Source organism: Terrapene carolina, unplaced genomic scaffold (assembly GCF_002925995.2).
Source record: "Terrapene carolina triunguis isolate 2854851 unplaced genomic scaffold, T_m_triunguis-2.0 Scaffold674, whole genome shotgun sequence".
Taxonomy (NCBI): Eukaryota; Metazoa; Chordata; order Testudines; family Emydidae; genus Terrapene; species Terrapene triunguis.
Genome location: NW_020665025.1, coordinates 265,394 through 284,300, shown reverse-complemented (window position 1 = coordinate 284,300; position 18,907 = coordinate 265,394). Strand labels below are relative to the sequence as shown.

The window sequence follows — 18,907 nt, the reverse complement described above, 5'->3', positions numbered from 1 at the left end:
TCTCACCCGGTCTATGGCATGTGGGTGGCACACGGAGATCACGCGCTAAGGGGCTTCTCAGCCACTGTGATCTTCAGAGCGCTTTGTGAGAGGCCCTCTCCTGGGTCTCTCTGCTTTCCCCACAACCGGCTGTAGAGCTCCGTGAAGGGCTCCATGGAGCGGCCAGTGACCTATGAACCGGAGCAGGAGAACCCTGGGGCGAAGAGTTGGTAAAAGCTCATGGTCTGTTCAGAGCTGCGCAGGGAGGGCACGCAGGAGAGTTGGAAAAGCATTGGAAAGCACAAAGCAATCTGTCAGACTGGGCATGAGGGGAATGCAGTTGGCTGGGCAGCCAGGATCACCTCTCCTCCCCATTATATCCTGGGTTCCCCTGCCCTGCTCTCCCACCTTCCCTGGGGTTCATTTAAAGAAGCGCGCTTGGGCATTTAAAAGATGGAGTGGGGCAACAGAGAGGCATGGATGATTCCGGGATGGGCGATGGTTTCTGCACCAAGTCTGAGACTGCACAGGACCAAGCCATCATTGGAGTTGCAGCAGGCGTGGTCTGGCCCCTCAAATCCCTGGCTTGAATCATATCACAGCTGGCTCAGCCCTGTGTGGGGAGGGATAGCTCAGTGGTTTGAGCATTGGCCTGCTAAACCCAGGATTGTGAGTTCAACCCTTGAGGGGGCCATTTAGGGATCTGGGGCAAAAATCTGTCTGGGGATTGGTCCTGCTTTGAGCAAGGGGTGGGACTAGATGACCTCCTGAGGTCTTTTCCAACCCTAATATTCTATGATTCATCCTTCCAAGGGGCTGCAGAGGTACTGACTTCCAGGCAGTGTGTGGCTGGATCTTGCTGGTGCCGCCTGGGTTTTAAGGACCCAGGGGGAGGGAGGTACAGTCCGTTGATCTGGGAGCTAGGAACTCCTGCTTTCTAATCCCATCTCTGCTGCTAAATCATTTGCCTCTCTTGCACCTTGATCTCCACATCTCTAAAATGGGGCCAATGAACTAATGTCCAGGCCTGGGGTGAATTTTAAGGATTTGATATTGGTAACATGCTTTGAATTCATGCTTGTAAGTGGTGAGGATTTGCTCGGGAACCCTTATCCAAAATATCCCCCACGCCCTAATGCACACAGTTGTACTGTGCTCTGCTCAGCTGCTTCCCTCCACCCCAGAGGTGGCTGCATTTGGTGGTGCTGTATGTTACACATTGAGGTGCTTTGGAGTCCATCTAGACAGGAGCATCTGGAAATATAAAATGAATATGTTGTCCTGTGTATTTAGTTACTGTTAATAACCCAACCTCGGAGGTGAAAATATTGATCAGTCACACTCGAAAGAAGCGGAGGACACTGCAGAAGTTCTGGGGTTAACATGAAAGCTACCTCTCTCTCTCTCTGTTTGTGCAACAGGTAATGATGCAACAGCTTAGCCATCTGAGCAGCTGTCCCCTTGAACATGGGACATTCTTTTTGCAATCCCAGACTGTACCTCTGTCCTGCCCCACAGACCTGCTTCTATGTCATTTGCAAGTGACTGAGATCAGGTATATTGAGGTTCTGGACCGTGAGAAGTCTATGGAGGGCTGGTCTGATGAGATGGCTCATGTGCCACTGTAGGCAATCTGTGACTGCTAGTAGCAAATGTCCCCAGCGGTCGCTGATGGGATGCTAGATGGGGAGGGCTCTGAGTTACTACAGAGAATTCTTTCCCAGGTGTCTGGCTGGTGAGTCTTGCCCATATGCTCAGGGTCTAACTGATCCCCCTATTTGGGGTCAGGAAGGAATTTCCCCCAGGTCAGATTGGCAGAGATCCTGGAGGGGGTTTCACCTTCCTCTGCAGCGTGGGGCACGGGTCGCTTGCTGGTTTGAATTAGTATAAATGGTGAATTGTCTGTAACTTGAAGTCTTTAAACCATGATTTAAGGACGTCAGTAACTAAGCCAGAGGTTCGGGGTCTATTCCAGGAGCGGGTGGGTGAGGTTCTGTGGCCTGTGATGTGCAGGAGGTCAGACTAGATGATCATGCTGGTTCCTTCTGGCCTTAAAGGCTGCGTTAATTACAGTGATCTCCCCATGCCACCTTTCTGTGTGGTGCTACTATAGCCCATTTAGATCTCTGACATTCTCCGAGTTTAATTCCCCCCTTTTTACAGGTGGGAAAACTGAGGCACAGAGCAGGGACGTGACTTGCCCCACAACACCTAGTGAGTCAATTGCAGAGCCGGGAACTGAACCTAGCTCTCCTGACTTCTCCGATCTCTGAGATCACTTAGCCAATGTGACAGGCTGAATTATTCTCCAGCCAGAGCTCCTTTGCAACTAGTTCCTTGCAAATGGTCAAGTACCAAGCTGAGTTGGTTAGTTCCAATTGGGTGCTGAAGTCACATGCCATTGTTTCTCTTACCTGATTGGATAAGCATCACTCTCACAATCAGGTGCCTGGTGCAGATAGTCCCGTGGAATTCACTCCTTCACCTCTTCTGTTCCTTGTACATATTCCTAGGATGTGAGCACGACAGGGATTTAGATATGAACCAAATGATACAGCCTGCTCCCATCCGGGTTTGAACCTCAGAATACAAGTGCCACAGCACAGCCCCCCTACCACTTGAGCTAAAGGAGTGACTCCATTTGCTGGCAGTGGTGGTAGGTTGTTATCCTTCAGGTGAACCAGCCTCTAGAGGGGCTGTACCCAACTCTGCCACTGTGAATGCTCTCTGAACTGTTCTCCCCACCGCAGGCTGTTGCTGTATCTGGCAGGGCCCTTCTGAGCAGCTGTTCCTGAGCCCGGCACCCAGCCCCCACCTTGTTTTTTGTTCTTTAAAGAGCACTGGCTGGTTTCCAGCCCCATTTGGCTCTAATGCAGTCGAGGTGCTGTGTAATATCCAAGCTGTGAATTCAATCAGGCGTGCTTAATGAAGCCTGGGGAGCTAATTAGGCAGCAGGTAATTAGTCAGTGCCACCACGTTTCTCCCCAGGCAGCGTGTGTTACGTTAAGCAGGGAGCTGCAATCTGAGCCTGGAAGGGGAGGATGAATGGAAAGGGGTTCCCAGCCAGCAGCAGGTCTCTCTCATCCCCCCTTCCAACATACTTCTGCTTCCCGCCACTGCTGCTGCTCGGCAGCTAGAGTGGCAGCGAGGAGCCGAGGGGGCGAGGCTGGGTCTGAAAAGAGCTGCTGGATCCAAAATGAGAGAGCGCGGTGGGTGAGGAGGTGGCCTGGGACGGCCTGGCTAGCTGGGGGAATTTCAGTTCCCTGACTCGGGTTCTGATATCTTGTGTGCAAGGCCCTGGACAGGGGTTTGCCTCGGCTGCAGACTCTGGGGGCAAGACCTCGTGCACGTCCCTTAATCTCTCTCCCCATCTCTAAAGGGGAAGAATAAAACTTCAGCTTCCTCTCTCTGTCTTGTCCCTTTAAGCTGTAAACTCTTGGATGCAGGGACTGGCTGTGGGTACGTACAGCACCTAGCATGGGGGGGGGAGGGATCTCACCTGGGGCCTCTTAGCACTGAGGTAAAAAACAACAACAATCCAATGGTGGCAAGGGCTGACGGTTTGGGGGACAGAAGGGAAAGTTCAAGCCAGGCCAGTCTCCCCAGCAGCAGCCCGGCCCTCCTAAATGGGAAAGAACCACTGGACGCCAGACGCTCCAGCCCGTATCCTTGAGCCGAATTCATGGTTGGGTAGCTCCAACCAAGTGACAGCCGCAGGGAGGGGCTGGGTTCTGCTCTCAGGTACGTCCCTGGAGTAATTCCACAGACCTCAATGGAGCGACTCTGGCTTCGCTCCAGCATAACTGAGAGCCAGATACATCCAGGTTACCTCGGTTTGCGAGTTCTCCAGGCATAGCCGCCCTGCAGACCTCAGGATGCTACTAGCTACTCATAGGAGGGACGAGATCTGATGGCTAAATCGGGACTGAGCTTCAGGACGTCTGGGCTCCTCTCTGGGAGGAAAAGTGCTCTAGTGGCTAGAGCAGGGGGTGGAATTCAGAACGCCTGGGTGCAGCTGGCCACGCTCCAGGGATTTGGGTTCACCGGGGATTTGGGGTTTTGTTCCAATTTGGAATGAAAGCAAATTTCCTGAAATTTCCTGGCAAACTGGAGCTCCCTAAAAATGCCATTTCCAAACCCCCACACTACGGCGTTGGTGAAAGACGCATGTGAAATGGACTGTCTGTGGCTGCTATTGCCTAGCACGCGTGAAACTGAGGAGAGCATCAATTTTGCTCAGCAGAAAGGAGCTTGCCATTCTCAGGCAGCCCAATCCCCAGCTCTAGCCAGGGCTCCAGCAGCTTGTGGGCTCCTTTCCAAGGAGCTGGTGCTGTGAGCCTGCCAGCGGCAGAGCCCTGGCTCCAGGTGGGGGTTCCATAGAGGCAGGCCCACCACTGTGCCACTCTCTGCCCCTCGCAGCAACCCAGCTGGAGGGAGATAGTCAACAGGAAGCTGAGGTTCCCCAGCGAGCTCCTCGACGCCATCCAGGAGGGGGACCTGTCGCGGGTGCAGCAGCTGCTGCAGGGGAGCGACGGGATCCTGCAGCAGCAGGCCGACAGTGAGGACCGCGCGTGGCGGGAAGCCCTCAACCTGGCCATCCGCGTGGGCGGTGGGGAGATCACTGGGACCCTGCTGCGCTACGTCAAGTTCGACTTCCGCCAGATCCACGAGGCCCTGCTGGTCGCCGTGGACACCAACCAGCCCCAGGTGGTGAAGCTGCTGCTGGACCGGCTGGACCAGGAAAAGAGCATCAAGATGGACATCAAGTCCTTCTCCTTGGCCTTCTTCGACCGCTCCATCGACAACGCCCGCTTCGCCCCTGGCGTGACGCCGCTCACCCTGGCCTGCGAGAAGGACCTCTACGAGATCGTGGACATGCTGGTGCAGAAAGGCCACGCCATCCCCCGGCCCCACAAGATCTCCTGCACCTGCCTGGAGTGCAGCAACGGCCGCAAGTACGACCTGCTCAAGTTTTCCCTCTTCCGCATCAACACCTACAAGGGCATCGCCAGCCGGGCCTACCTCTCCATCACCAGCGAGGATGCCATGCTGACCGCCTTCAAGCTCTGCCGGGAGCTGCAGCGCCTCTCCTGCAAGGAGCCGGAGTTCAAGGTGAGGCTCTCCGCGGTCCCCATGCCAAGGCTGGGGTCTCGGTTCCACTCTCCGTCCATCCTTGTTCTGCGGGTAGCCGTGGTTCTGTGCTCAGAATACAAGGTTCCACCTCCCCTGGGGTGACGGGTCTGCAGGACCCAGGGAGTGAAGAGAGGCAGGTGCAACATGCTAGATTTCAGTGGAGTTACACCTGCTTGTACCAGCTCTGAATTTGGACCCTGGGGGTTTAACACAGTCATCGTCCCTCCCCAGTGTGAGCCAGGGGGAGGGGAAGGGAGAGAACGAATTTTGCCTCCCCCGTAGGTGTGCAGGACTCCGCTGCGGCGCCTCCTGCTGGTCATCTCGGGAATTAGCTGTTCCAGCCTCTGGAGCGCCCTCTGCAGGCCGGTGTCCCGCTACCGCTGGCCCCCGTGTCCCTCCCAGGACCCGGTGCCCCTTTACCCTGGGGCTGCCCTCTGGCAATACCCCCACCAGTCTCTATGGGTCTCCCCTCTCTGGGAAACCCCCAACCCTCTATCTCCACCTTGCCTCAGTCTGGGCTACTGCCAGTCATCACCAAGTCCCTGGGGCAGACTGCAGTGTAAAGCCACTCATCATAGGCAAGGGGGTTCGGACCTGCTGCCTTCCTCTGCCTCCCAGTGTCTCTATGGGCCTTGGACCAGACCCTGCAGCCTGGGGAGTTGCCAGCCTGGAGCTCCCCTGCTCCTCTGGCTCTCCCCAGGCCTGCCTCACTCCCAGTACCCTTCCTGCAGGCAGCCAGGCCCTGCTGTCTCCCAGCCTGGAGAGAGACTCCTCTTGGGACTCCGGCTCACAGCCTTTTTATACAGGCCAGCTGGGGCCTGATTGGGGCGTGGCCCAGCTGCGGCTGCTTCCCCAATCAGCCCAGCTTTTCCCCTGCCACAGCCCTCTCCCAGGGCTGTTTTAAGCCCTTCAGGGCAGGAGCGGGGTAACCACCCCGCTACACCCCTGATTCCACTCCAGGGAGATGTTCAAACATGTGCATCCTGGAACCCACGGGAGCCGAATCCTCTATTGAACCTGGCTGAGATATTTGCCGCTCTCCCACCCTGCAGCAGGGAGTTCCACAGGTTAATTGTACATTTGTAAATTTGCAGCCCTCTCATTCTGAGCACCCCTTGTTGTGCTGTTATGGGAGGGAGCCCACAGAAATGGCCCCTCTTGACTAAGGTCATACAGTCATAGAAATGTAGGCCTGGAAGGGAGTTTGAGAGGTCAGCAAGTCCACCCCCCTGCGCAAATAAAGGAGGCAAAGCCGTGACCGACCAGAGACAAAGAGCACAAGGAAAACCCTTGCAGCAGTAGAAGGTGATGGGACCTGTGCTCAGGTACTGTCCCCTTGCCCCACCCGCCTGTCCCCCTCCCGCAGCCAGAGTACCTCAGCCTGGAGCTCCTGAGCCAGGAGTTTGCCTTTGAGCTGCTGGGTATGTGCCGTAACCAGAGCGAGGTGACAGCCGTGCTGAACGACCTGGGGGACAGCGAGGAGGAGGAGGAGGAGCTGGACAGCCAGGCCTTCGAGGAGGGCATCCCCAACCTCGCCCGGCTCCGGCTGGCCGTCAACTACAACCAGAAGAAGGTGAGTCCAGGGAGGAGACTGGGAGGCTTTGGCGTCCCTAGGCGGCGCTCAACACTGAGCCAATACCTCAGCATAAGACTAGGGGGCGCCGCAGGCACAGTCTTTCAGATGAGATGTCACTAACGATCCCTGGGAGTCAGGGTGTGAACCCTGGAGTCCTGGTTCCAGGGTGCACCATTCCTCTCTAAATTCCCCCTCGGATATCACTTGGATGTGGGATCATCCTTCACCCCATGCCCATAGCCCTTGTGCAGTGCAGCTATGCAGCGGCTAAACCATGTGCCACCCAAGAGGTGGCTGCATGTCACTGGTAGGTCAGGGCTCCTTAGAAAGAGAGTGCCTGTGTACGGCTTTGGGACCTTTTGGGCTGAAAGGGCTGGGGCCACAGAAAGCTACCGGTGGCTATAAATATTTTTGTTCTGAACCGCCTGACCTCCTCCCCTCTTGTCCTTCCGGATCAGTTTGTTGCCCATCCCATCTGCCAACAAGTGCTCTCGTCCATCTGGTGCGGGAACCTGTCAGGCTGGCGCGGGAGCAACACGCTCTGGAAGTTCTTTGTCTCCTGTTCCATCTTCCTGACCATGCCCCTCCTGTGCCTGGTGTACTGGATTGCCCCGAAGTCATGGGTGAGCAGCCTGCCAGGCCACGATGGGACCCAACAAGGGGGCAGATTCTCCCACATCTGCTACTGCAGGGTTCTTGCACCTCCTTCTGGTGCAGCCGGTGCTGGGCCCTCAGAGACCGGAGACTAGCTAGAGAGACCTCGGGTCTCATCCAGGCTGGCAATCCCTACGTGCCCATGGAAACTTGATTGCAATTCTGCTGATTTCTCTCCCTAGAACTGAGCCAACAGTGTCGGGGTGGGAATTATCCACCCATATCCCATGAATTTGAACTCCACCATATCTCTGCCCCTTCTGAGTTCATTCTCCATTGTTCCAGCACTTCAGATTTGCTGCTGCAAATGCTCACGTAGGGGGAGTTTTATGCTTAAATATTCCCCCTCGCTCAACTGTATGTTGCATATTGGGCCCCAATCTGCTCAGGGAGATCCTTGCACAACACACTGGCTAAGAGTGTGTCATGGCCTCCACTAGCATCTGCTTCACTGTAGGGTAACAGCCTACTATTGCTGTCTGCTAATAGAGTCCCTCTGTTAGCTCTACGTGGTGGTGCTGATGACCCAAGGAGAGGGGATCACTGCATCTGTGCAGCCCCCCTCAGTGAGTTCAATGGGTCCCTGTGCAGGCCAGGATGAGCGTGGGGCTGTGGGTCTCTGCCCTCCGGAGGGGGAATTGGCAGCTGTGGGACTCTTTGCAGCCCTAAAGCGTGCCGCTGCTTGTGCATAGAATATCAGGGTTGGAAGGGACCTCAGGAGGTCATCTAGTCCAACCTCCTGCTCAAAGCAGGACCAAACCCCAACTATTTTTTTGCCCCAGATCCCTAAATGGCCCCCTCAAGGATTGAACTCACAACCCTGGGTTTAGCAGGCCAATGCTCAAACCACTGAGCTATCCCTCCCCCTATCCATCCCTGGGCAGGTTGGCAAAATGCTGAAGATCCCAGTGATCAAGTTCCTCCTCCACTCGGCCTCGTATCTCTGGTTTCTGATCTTTCTGCTGGTGGAGTCCTTGTTCCTGGAGCACAAGCATCACATCTTCTTGGGACGCAATCAGACCGTGTGGGAGAACTCCCTGCACATGGTCTGGGTGGCCGGTAGGTCGCGGGAAGAGCTGCCTGGCAGGGAGGGGCGTTGGCAGGGGACTACATAAGCACAGGATTCAAGGAGAAGCAGGTGGCTGCTGCTGTCTTAAGTAGGATGCCTAGGCCCTGTGTCAACTGTCTGCACCCCAGGGAATCCCACCCTCTGGGCACAGTCCCCCCTGCCCCCCAATCCCCCTGGGCACAGCCCCCCTGCCTCCCCGAATCCCTCTGGGCACAGCCCCCCCGCCTCTGAATCCCTCTGGGCACAGCCCCCCCCAATCCCTCTGGGCGCAGCCCCCCTGCCTCTGAATCCCTCTGGGTGCCACCCCCTTGCCCCCCAATCCCTCTGGGCGCAGCCCTCCTGACCTCCGAATCCCTCTGGGCACAGCCCCCCCATCTCTCTGGGCACAGCCCCCCTGCCTTCCTAAATCCTTCTGGGTGCAGCCCCTCCACCTCTGAATCCCTCTGGGCACAGTCTCCCCCCCCCAATCCCAATGCGTAGCAGCGGGGGCCGGGTCGAGAGGCGTGAAGTGGGGGTTCCCTCTCCAGGGCTGATTGAATTCTTGCCGCCTCTGCTGAGACGGCCAGCACGGGGCCTGGTGGCGGTTCCTAGAGGGACACGCGCCCGTCTGGAGCTGGACCGAGACCTCTCACTGCCCGCGCTGAAGCCAGCGCAGAGGCAGCAGCTGTTAATAATCTGCAGTCCCAAATCCAGCCCCCCGAGGGGCTTTGTGTCCCTAAGTCTTCTCAGCTCCGACGTAGACAGGAGGTTTCAGGGCAGACAGACGTGGGGAGAGAAATTAGCCTCCAGCAGGCAACACTGTCTGACCATGCCGGGCCCCAGGGCTCTGGGGAAGAGAGAACAGCTGGGTGGAGCTGGCTCGGCAGGAGTGAGTTGGGTGATGGTTTCCCTGGCTCTGGTACGATGCGATAATCAATTAGCTCCGAGGGGAGCCACACTCTCCCATTGGAATCGGCTGAGCTGAGCCCCTAGGGTCAGACTCCTCCCGTGAGCACCAGCAGCGATCGCCTGCCGCAGGCTCCGTGCTCCCGGGGTTGTTTCTGTTTAAGCCCGGTGCCCCAGGGGCTGCTGGATGCAGGCGGCGGGAGGGGATCCCGAGAAGAGCAGCGATGGGGATGAAAGGGCTGGAGTCCCCGATCCGTGGGGAAGAGGTAAGAGAACTAAGGGCCGGATGCTGCATCAGTTGCAGTCAATGGTGAAACCCGCCCCATGGGGGCAAGGCTGGGCGCTGGGTCAGTCTAGGGCCTGGGAGCAGCCTGCAGATCTCTCCAGGGTGTGAATCCCCTGGGGGGGGGGAAGAGAATTTAGGGGGGCATACGGGGGTATCGCTAGGAGTCGTTGTGACTTTTTTGGCAGGAGGCCCCAGCTGCGATCAGGACCCTGCTGTGCCGGGTGCTGTACGAACACCCTGCACGGGGGAGCTGATGGGGCAGAGAGGCAAGGCAGACAAGAGGGGGAAGAAGGAAGGATGAAGGTATCTAAAAGGGTGTCATAAGGAGGAGGGAGAAAACTTGTTCATCTTAGCCTCTAAGGATAGAACAAGAAGCAATGGGCTTAAACTGCAGCAAGGGAGGTTTAGGTTGGACATTAGGAAAAAGTTCCTAACTGTCAGGGTGGTTAAACACTGGAATAAATTGCCTAGGGAGGTTGTGGAATCTCCATCTCTGGAGATATTTAAGAGTAGGTTAGATAAATGTCTATCAGGGATGGTCTAGACAGTATTTGGTCCTGCCATGAGGGCAGGGGACTGGACTTGATGACCTCTCGATGATCTATGAATCTATGATTCCCACTCCCCCCCCGATTTGCAGAGGGGGAAGCTCTGCCCAGAGGCTGAATCCAACCCGCCCCCTGGGGAGGCGTCAGCCCGAGGGGGCTTGGGGCTCATGCTTCGCCCCACCCCGGCAGGCTTCTTCTGGTACGAGTGCAAGGAGGTGTGGATCGAGGGGCTGCACAGCTACCTCCTGGATTTGTGGAACTGCCTGGACATCGTCATCCTCAGCCTGTACCTGGCCTCCTTCGCGCTGCGGGTGCTGGTCGCCGGGAGGGGCCACCTGCACTGCCTGGACGCCCCTTCCTCGCCGGAGTGCTACTACTTCACCAGAGCCGGTGAGCAGCCGCGGTCGGGACGCCCCGGCTTTGATCTCGGCCTCCTTTCGCCCCCTCCAGCCGCTGGCCTGGCCTTGCTCCTCCTGCTCGGCGTGTCTAGTGCTACACATTCATCCCCAGAATGGGTACTGCCTGGCCCTGCTTCACCCCACCCTGCCCCACTGATGGGCCTCGGCCTTGCCCTGCAGAGACACCTCTCTCCAGGGGAGAGGAGCGCTCTCTGGCCTATTTGCTCCTTGGCCTCTTACCAACAAGGAGGCCTGTCAGTGCTGGCAGGGACAGTGGCTTTGTGACCGGCTTTGGATCATTTCCCCAGCCCCCCTCCCCCCTGAGCCGTCCCATCCCCTCTGTACAACCTCTGCACACCCTGCTTTGAAAGATTTCCCTTTCCAGCTCACGGCTGGACCTTTTCCTCCCTCCGGAGCCTTCCAGACCCCATGGAGCACGTTCAGCCGCAAGTCACTGGCTGGATGTGAAGGGATCAGTAGGTGAGAGTCTCTGGCCTGTGGTAGCTGGGTGATCAGACTCAGATCTCTCTGGCCTCACAAGCTGGGAATCCGTCAATTCCCTGCCCAAGTGGTGCTCTGAGAACACATCACCTCCCCGTATTTACTGATGTTAGCAGAGAAGCAACATTAATGAAAGAAAACATGATCGTTATAATACAGTAAATTAAAATACTGGCGGCTCAAATGAACCAGGAAATTCTCCCCTGCCACCAGCAGGGGTCAGCGTCAGGCTGTTCTGCAGGGAGCGAATTTGCAGTGTTCTGGTTGTGGGAATCCGGCATAAAGTGGTGAGAGCCGGGCCTTGGTAGTTGTGATTGTTTCTTGCTGGTGAAGCACTGATGGAGGAGGGAGGGTTGAGGAGCCTGCCCTGGGGGCAGCGTTTGCTTTTTGGGAGCTAACTGGAGCATGGCTGTGACTCTGGAATGACAATTATAGGCACTTTTATATGGCAAGTCTGTGTCATTATCCTCATTTTACCAATGGGGAAACTGAGGCACGGGGTGGGACAGGGACTCACCCAGCAGGCCAGTGACGGAGCCAGGAATAACCCTCAGTCCCAGCGCCCTATCCAGTAGGCCACACGACGAAGGCCCCCCCCCCGCCCCCGCCTTCCGGCCCCGTGTCTCTGAGGTTCCTCTCCCCGTGTGCAGGTCGGCACGAGTGGCAGCCCGAAGACCCCCAGTTCGTCGCTGAGGTGCTGTTTGCGGTGACCAGCATGCTGAGCTTCACCCGCCTGGCCTACATCCTCCCCGCCCATGAGTCCCTGGGCACCCTGCAGATCTCCATCGGGAAGATGATCGACGACATGATCCGGTAGGGGCTGAATCCCTTCTACCCTCCCCCCCCCACCTTGGGGAATGAGCTGCTGGGCAGCCTGGGGGGCTGGCACCCCGTATTATCCACTGGCAGCTACCTTGCATGTTGCCCCATGTTGCCCTGGCAGGATGCCTTAGCCCCATCCCTGTGGATCCACGTCCATGGCTTGGTCTATATTTAGGTTGCCGTAGCTACATCAGAGCCAGGGTGTGAAAAAACCACCCCCCTGACCGAGACCCCTGTGCCAGCCTACCCCCAGGCACAGGTCCAGCTAGGTCCAGGGAAGAACGCTCGGGGCGGCAGTGTTCCTACGGCGAGGGAAAACCCCTTCCGTGGCTGACAGCCTCATCTCACGATGGGGTTATGCGGGCAGAGCCGCGGTGGCGTAGGGGTCTAACTTAGCTGTTCCCACTCAAGAGAGAGATCTTGGAGTCATTGTGAACAGTTCTCTGAAAACATCCGCTCAGTGTACGGCGGCAGTCAAAAACGCAAACAGAATGTTGGGAATCATTAAGAAAGGGATAGATAATAGGACAGAAAATATCATAGTATCTCTATATAAATTAGGGCTGTCAATCAATCGCAGTTAAATCACGCGATTAACTCAAAAAACTTAATCGTGATTAAAAAACTTAATCGCGATTAATCGCACCGTTAAACAATAGAATACCCATTGAAATTTATTAGGTTTCAGAGTAGCCGTGTTAGTCTGTATCCGCAAAAAGAACAGGAGTACTTGTGCACCTTAGAGACTAACAAATTTATTTGAGCATAAGCTTTTGTGGGCTACAGCCCACTTCATCGGATGCATAGACTGGAACATTCAGCAAGAAGATATTTATACATACAGAGAATATGAAAAGGTGGAAGTACGCATACCAACTGTAAGAGGCCAATCAATTGAGATGAGCTATCATCAGCAGGAGAGAAACAAACAAAAAAACCCCCATATTTGAAGTGATAATCGAGATGACCCATAGAAGGTGTGAGGATACTTAACATGGGGAAATAGATTCAATTAGTGTAATGACCCAACCATTCCCAGTCTCTGTTCAAACCTAAGTTAATTGTATCTAATTTGCATATTAATTCAAGTTCAGCAGTCTCTCTTTGGAGTCTGTTTTTGAAGTTTTTGTTGTTGCAAAATTGCCACCATCAAGTCTGTCACTGAGTGGTTAGAGAGGTTGAAGTGTTCTCCCACTGGTTTTTGAATGTTATGATTCCTGATGTCAGATTGGTGTCCATTTATTCTTTTGCGTAGAGACTGTCCGGTGTGACCAATGTACATGGCAGAGGGGCATTGCTGGCACATGATGGCATATATCACATTGGTAGATGTGCAGGTGAACGAGCCCCTGATGGCGTGGCTGATGTCATTAGGTCCTATGATGGTGTCACTTGAATAGATATGTGGACAGAGTTGGCATCGGGCTTTGCTGCAAGGATAGGTTCCTGGGTTAGTGTTTATGTTGTATGGTGTGTGGTTGCTGGTGAGTATTTGCTTCAGGTTGGGGGGCTGTCTGTAAGCAAGGGCTCGTCTGTCTCCCAAGATCTGTGAGAGTGAGGGATCATCTTTCAGGATAGGTTGTAGTTCTTTGATGATGCGCTGGAATGGTTTTAGTTGGGGGCTGAAGGTGGCTAGTGGCGTTCTGTTATTTTCTTTATTGGACCTGTCCTGTAGTAGGTGACTTCTGGGTACCCTTCTGGCTTGACAGATTGACAGAGCCAGTATCCTCACACCTTCTATGGGTCATCTCGATTATCACTTCAAAGGTTTTGTTTTTTTTTTCTCCTGCTGATGATAGCTCATCTCAATTGATTGGCCTCTTACAGTTGGTCTGGCTACTTCCACCTTTCCATGTTCTCTGTATGTATAAATATCTTCTTTCTGTGTGTTCCATTCTATGCATCCGATGAAGTGAGCTGTAGCCCACGAAAGCTTATGCTCAAATAAATTTGTTAGCCTCTAAGGTGCCACAAGTACTCCTGTTCTTTTTGAAAATTTATTAAATATTTGTGAATGTTTTTCTACATTTGCAAATATATCGATTTCAATTACAACACAGAATACAAAATGTACACTGCTCACTTTATATTATTTTTTATTACAAATATTTGCACTATAAAAAACAAAAGAAATAGTATTTTTCAATTCACCTTATACGAGTACTGTCATGCAATCTCTTTATCGTGAAAGTGCAAGTTACAAATGTAGGGTTTTTTGTTAAATAGCTGCACTCAAAAACAAACCAAGGTAAAACTTAAGATCCTACAAGTCCACTCAGTCCTACTTCTTGTTCAGCCAATCGCTCAGATAAACAAGTTTGTTTACATTTGCAGAAGATAATGCTGCCCGCTTCTTTTACATTGTTTTATTTTTGAATGTACATAATTCTACGTTTGTAAGTTCAACTGTTCCGACAAAGAGATTGCACTACAGTACTTGTATTAGGTGAATTGAAAGATACTATTTCTTTTGTTTATTACAGTGCAAATATTTGCAATAAAAATAAATATAAAGTGAACACTGTACACTTTGTATTCTGTGTTATAATTGAAATCAATATATTTGAAAATGTAGAAAACATCCAAAATATTTAAATAAATGGTATTCTATTATTGTTTAACTGCGCAATTAATAGCATGATTAATTGCGATTTATTTTTTTAATCGCATGATTAATTACAATCAATTTTTTTAATCGCTTGACAGCCCTAATATAAATCCATGGTACACCCACATCTTGAATACTGCGTGCAGATGTGGTCACCCCATCTCAAAAAAGCAATATTGGAATTGGAAATGGTTCAGAAAAAGGCAACAAAAATGATTCGGGGTATGGAACAGCTGCCGTATGAGGAGAGATTAATAAGACTGGGACTTTTCAGCTTGGAAAAAGGACTAGGGGGTGGGTTATGATAGAGGTCTATAAAATCATGACTGGTGTGGAGAAAGTAAATAAGGAAGTGTTATTTACTCCTTCTTATAACACAAGAACTAGGGGTCACCACATGAAATTAATAGGCAGCACGTTTAAAACAAATAGAAGGAAGTATTTCTTCACACAACGCAGTCAACCTGTGGAACTCCTTGCCAGGGGATGTTGTTGTTAGTATATAGGTCTGTTTGTTAGCCGGGGATAGAATTTTGGGTTTGACTTTTTGATACTCTTATACTAAAATGTGTAAACAAGGGACAAAGACACTATAGTGGTACTTCTGCCTAGTCAGCTGGATTTGTTAGTACAACGGGAATAGATATGAGCAGTTAAAGTGTTACTTGAGAGCACGCTTTAAGATTGCCTCAACCCCTATCTCAAGGCAAAGTCAAGCAACCAGTCGGGAGGGGCAAAGGGGCTTTGGGGCGGGGAGGTATAAAACACTAGAAGACCAAAGAAATGCCCATCCCTGACCACAGCACAACCTCACTCCTTACCCCTCCCATGGGGTACAAAAGGGGTGGGACGAAGACCCCAGACCCAAAATGGAACATGACCCTAAGTTGCAAGGGGTGAGACTGTGGGTGTGCATGGCAGGTATAGTTGGGCCTGCTAAGAAGGAGGAGGTGGGAACAGGGGAATGGGGAAGGGGAAATGAGAATGGGAATAGGGAATGGGGCAAATGGGAACCGGGGACACAGACAAGGTTCTCTGGCATCAGAGCTGGGAAGGAGGACACTGGGTAAATGCTCTGCGGTGTCAGAGCTGGGAACGGAACACTGGGGAACAGACTCTGCCGGCGTGTAGAGCTGTGGACATGTTTGCTTGGAACTAACCCCAATAAACATCACATTGCCTGCACTTCGGACTTCTGGTCTTCTGCTTTCTGTCTGCGTGACAAGAACCAGGGGAGGGGGTGAAGGGAAAGCCCTCTAACAATTGTGAAGGCCAAGACTATAACAAGGTTCAAAAAAGAACTAGATAAATTTATGGAGGATAGGTCCATCAATGTCTATTAGCCAGGATGGGTAGGGATGGTGTCCCTAGCCTCTGTTTGCCAGAAGCTGGGAATGGGTGGCAGGGGATGATCACTTGATGATTACCTGTTCTGTTCATTCCTTCTGGGGCACCTGGCATTGGTCACTGTCGGAAGACAGGATACTGGGCTAGAATAGGACTGTTCTTATATATGCTGGCACAGTGTCTATATAGCGTCAACGTACCAAAGGAGGAGAGGGGTAATTGGCTGGCTGAGACTGTGCCAGTGCTGGGGGGAGGCAGTGGTGGGTTTGTGCGCTGGGCACATCTCCACTCTGAACAGGGCTTATCAGACTAGGGTCCTCCAGGTCAGGCCCCGCGACTCCCTGCCTCTCTGATCTCCTCTCTGCGCTTTTTCCCCCCCCACAGGTTCATGTTCATCCTCATGATCATTCTCACCGCGTTCCTGTGCGGACTCAACAACACCTACGTTTACTACCAGGAGTCCCAGCGGCTGGGGAAGTACGTCCTTGTGCCAGCCAGGGCTCTCCCAGGGCCTCCCGGCTCAGGGCAGGGCTGAGCTGAGCCTGATGCTTTGCATAGCGATGCCTGAGGCTGAGAGAAAGGGTCAAAGGCCCCTGCCTGATCCAGGCGATCCCTGGCCTCTGGGCACATGCCAGCGACGTGAACGGGGGTTGTAGCGTGAGCGGGGAGCCGAGGGGCAGCACTTTGCGGTGCTCTGTGGATGGAGCCTGTGGTGGAATTGGGAGGCCTGTGGGGAGAGTGAAAGGAGCTGAAGACAGTGATGAGGACTCCGAGGGGATGTGATCAAGTGTTTGGGATGTCCGGGCACTTCAGGAGGGAGTGGTGTTGCGTGGGGTGCTGGTGGGGATTTAACGAGGAATAATGGGGTGAAAATATAGGTTGCATCTCAAGCAAACCTTGCTAGGGGCCCAGGTGGGTGCTGGCAGGTGCCTCCTGAAGGGTCCTATAGGAGTCAGGACTCGCCCAGGAAGATCTAGTGGACCCACAGGCCAATCCTGCCTCACCTGGGGAGCAGCTGCTGCTGTCAGTGGGGTCAGGATCGGGGCTGTCTTGCACACTTGTTAGGGTGGGGCGCGCCCGGCTTGTAACCAGGCCCCGCTCTTTGCCGCCCCCTCTCTGTCAGCTTCAACGAGACGTTTCAGTTCCTGTTCTGGACCATGTTCGGGATGGAGGAGTACAGTGTGGTGGATATGCCCCAGTACGGCCTGGCGGAGTTCGTGGGGCGGGCGCTCTACGGGATCTTCACCATCGTCATGGTCATCGTCCTTCTCAACATGCTCATCGCCATGATCACCAACTCCTTCCAGAAAATCGAGGTGAGGGCCGCTGGGAGCCCCGCCGGAGTGCGGCCGGGCCCCAGGCCCTGCCCTGGAGCAGAGTGACCCCGTGGTGAATGGGCCTCCTCTTACGCAGCTTCTCTTCTCCCTGGCACTCCCTGCCCTGTTAAAATAGCCAGCAATTCCACTCTGCTTCCCCTAAATCTCCCTCCTTCGTCCTCCCCCAAGCCCCCATCAAAATACAATCCCTGTTGTTTGTCGTATTGCTGTGCGCTGTCGAGAGGGCTGTGGTGCCCCACCCCAGAAGTGGCTGCATTTAATCCTGTTGTGTATAGTATTGCTGTGCCCTGTCTGGTGCCCCACCCCAGAAGTGGCTGCATATCTCCCTCACACATGCACTGGGGACCCTTCGTGTACAAGGGTGAAATTCACCTCTGTGCAGCAGGTCAGTACGAGTCCCTCTGCTGACGACCCTGCACTGGACACAGCTCTTGCAGCAGAGCCAGCTTCCCCACTGGGCCTAGCATGTGTCCTTTGGCTTGAGAGTACTTTCCTGTCACCGTCGCCGAGTAAGCCCACTGCTGCCCAGCCCAGTTGCAGAACAATGGCTGGCGCATGCTGGGGAAGGGTCCCTGGGTGCATCCTTAAGCGGATCAGGCCCCACCCACCAGCTGGGGATGCCCAGGCATTGCACCAGCTAGCGCCATACCTGTGATCTCGATGAGATTCGCAGCCAGTGCCCAGGAACTGAGCCGGCTCCGTCCCAGAGCCTCAGCCCCACGGCTCTCCCCGGTGATAGAATTGTCCCTCTCTTCTGCATGTGCCGATGCCGTTCAAAACCATTTCACCCGTTATATGGCACCAAAGTGCGGGGGGAGGGGGCAGGTCGTGAGACCAGCTGGCCGTGCTCTGAGGGAATGGGGGCGACCGTGGGGCTTCTAGAGGGCGGGTGGGAAGATCACAAACGGCCTCAAAGGTCTCTGATGGCCGCCCAACGCAGGAGGCGGGATTGGTCCCAGCGTAGATCACAACCTGCTTCCCCTCCCTTTGCTTTGCAGGACGATGCGGACGTGGAGTGGAAGTTCGCCCGCTCCAAGCTCTACCTGTCCTACTTCAGGGAGGGCCTGACGCTGCCTGTGCCGTTTAACGTCATTCCCACACCAAAGTCCCTCTTCTATTCAGTCAGGTGATATCAGCTCCGCAGCCCGCGCCATGCGCGTTGGCAACGAGTCACCCTAGTACATGAGCACCTCAGAGATGCTAGTCAGCTCAGCCTCACAAGCCAGGATAATCCCCATTGTACGGGTGGGAAACTGAGGCACAAAGTAACTTGACCAAGGTCACACCGGGAGTCTATGTCGGAGTAGGGAATTGACTCCACATCTTTTGAGTCCTCATCCAGGGCCTTAGCCATCAGGCCATCCAGCCACTGGCCTTTCCCAGCCTGGGGTTCAGCTACCTTGCAAAGCAAATCACCGGGGGGGGAGGGATAGCTCAGTGGTTTGAGCCTTGGCCTGCTAAACCCAGGGTTGTGAGTTCAATCCTTGAGGGGGCCACTTAGGGAATGGGGATAAAAATCTGTCTGGGGATTGGTCCTGCTTTGAGCAGCGGGTGGGACTAGATGACCTCCTGAGGTCCCTTCCAACCCTGATAGTCTATGACTTCTGAGCCAAGCTGGCTGAACTGGTTTTGTTCAAATCTATTTTCAACCCAAAATACCCTTTTTTCAACTATGAAAAGTTGTGAGGAAAATATTACGGTGGGTTATTTTTTTTTAGAAGTTTTTCAGATTTTTTTTTTTTTTTTTTTTTTTTTTTTTTTTTT

At 53.8% G+C, this 18,907-nt stretch overlaps 1 protein-coding gene across 1 annotated transcript in view; it reads left to right on the top strand.

Annotated features, from left to right (window-relative positions):
* The window catches only part of LOC112115686 (short transient receptor potential channel 2-like), a 36,391-nt gene that overhangs the window by 13,939 nt on the left and 3,545 nt on the right, over positions 1-18,907 (top strand). Inside the window, exons 12-20 of the mRNA XM_026659760.1 lie at positions 4,399-5,091; positions 6,479-6,685; positions 7,147-7,311; positions 8,227-8,401; positions 10,320-10,520; positions 11,680-11,842; positions 16,191-16,283; positions 16,930-17,122; positions 18,142-18,269. Coding sequence (XP_026515545.1) covers positions 4,399-5,091; positions 6,479-6,685; positions 7,147-7,311; positions 8,227-8,401; positions 10,320-10,520; positions 11,680-11,842; positions 16,191-16,283; positions 16,930-17,122; positions 18,142-18,269 — 2,018 coding nt within the window. The remainder of the gene's footprint in view (positions 1-4,398; positions 5,092-6,478; positions 6,686-7,146; positions 7,312-8,226; positions 8,402-10,319; positions 10,521-11,679; positions 11,843-16,190; positions 16,284-16,929; positions 17,123-18,141; positions 18,270-18,907) is intronic.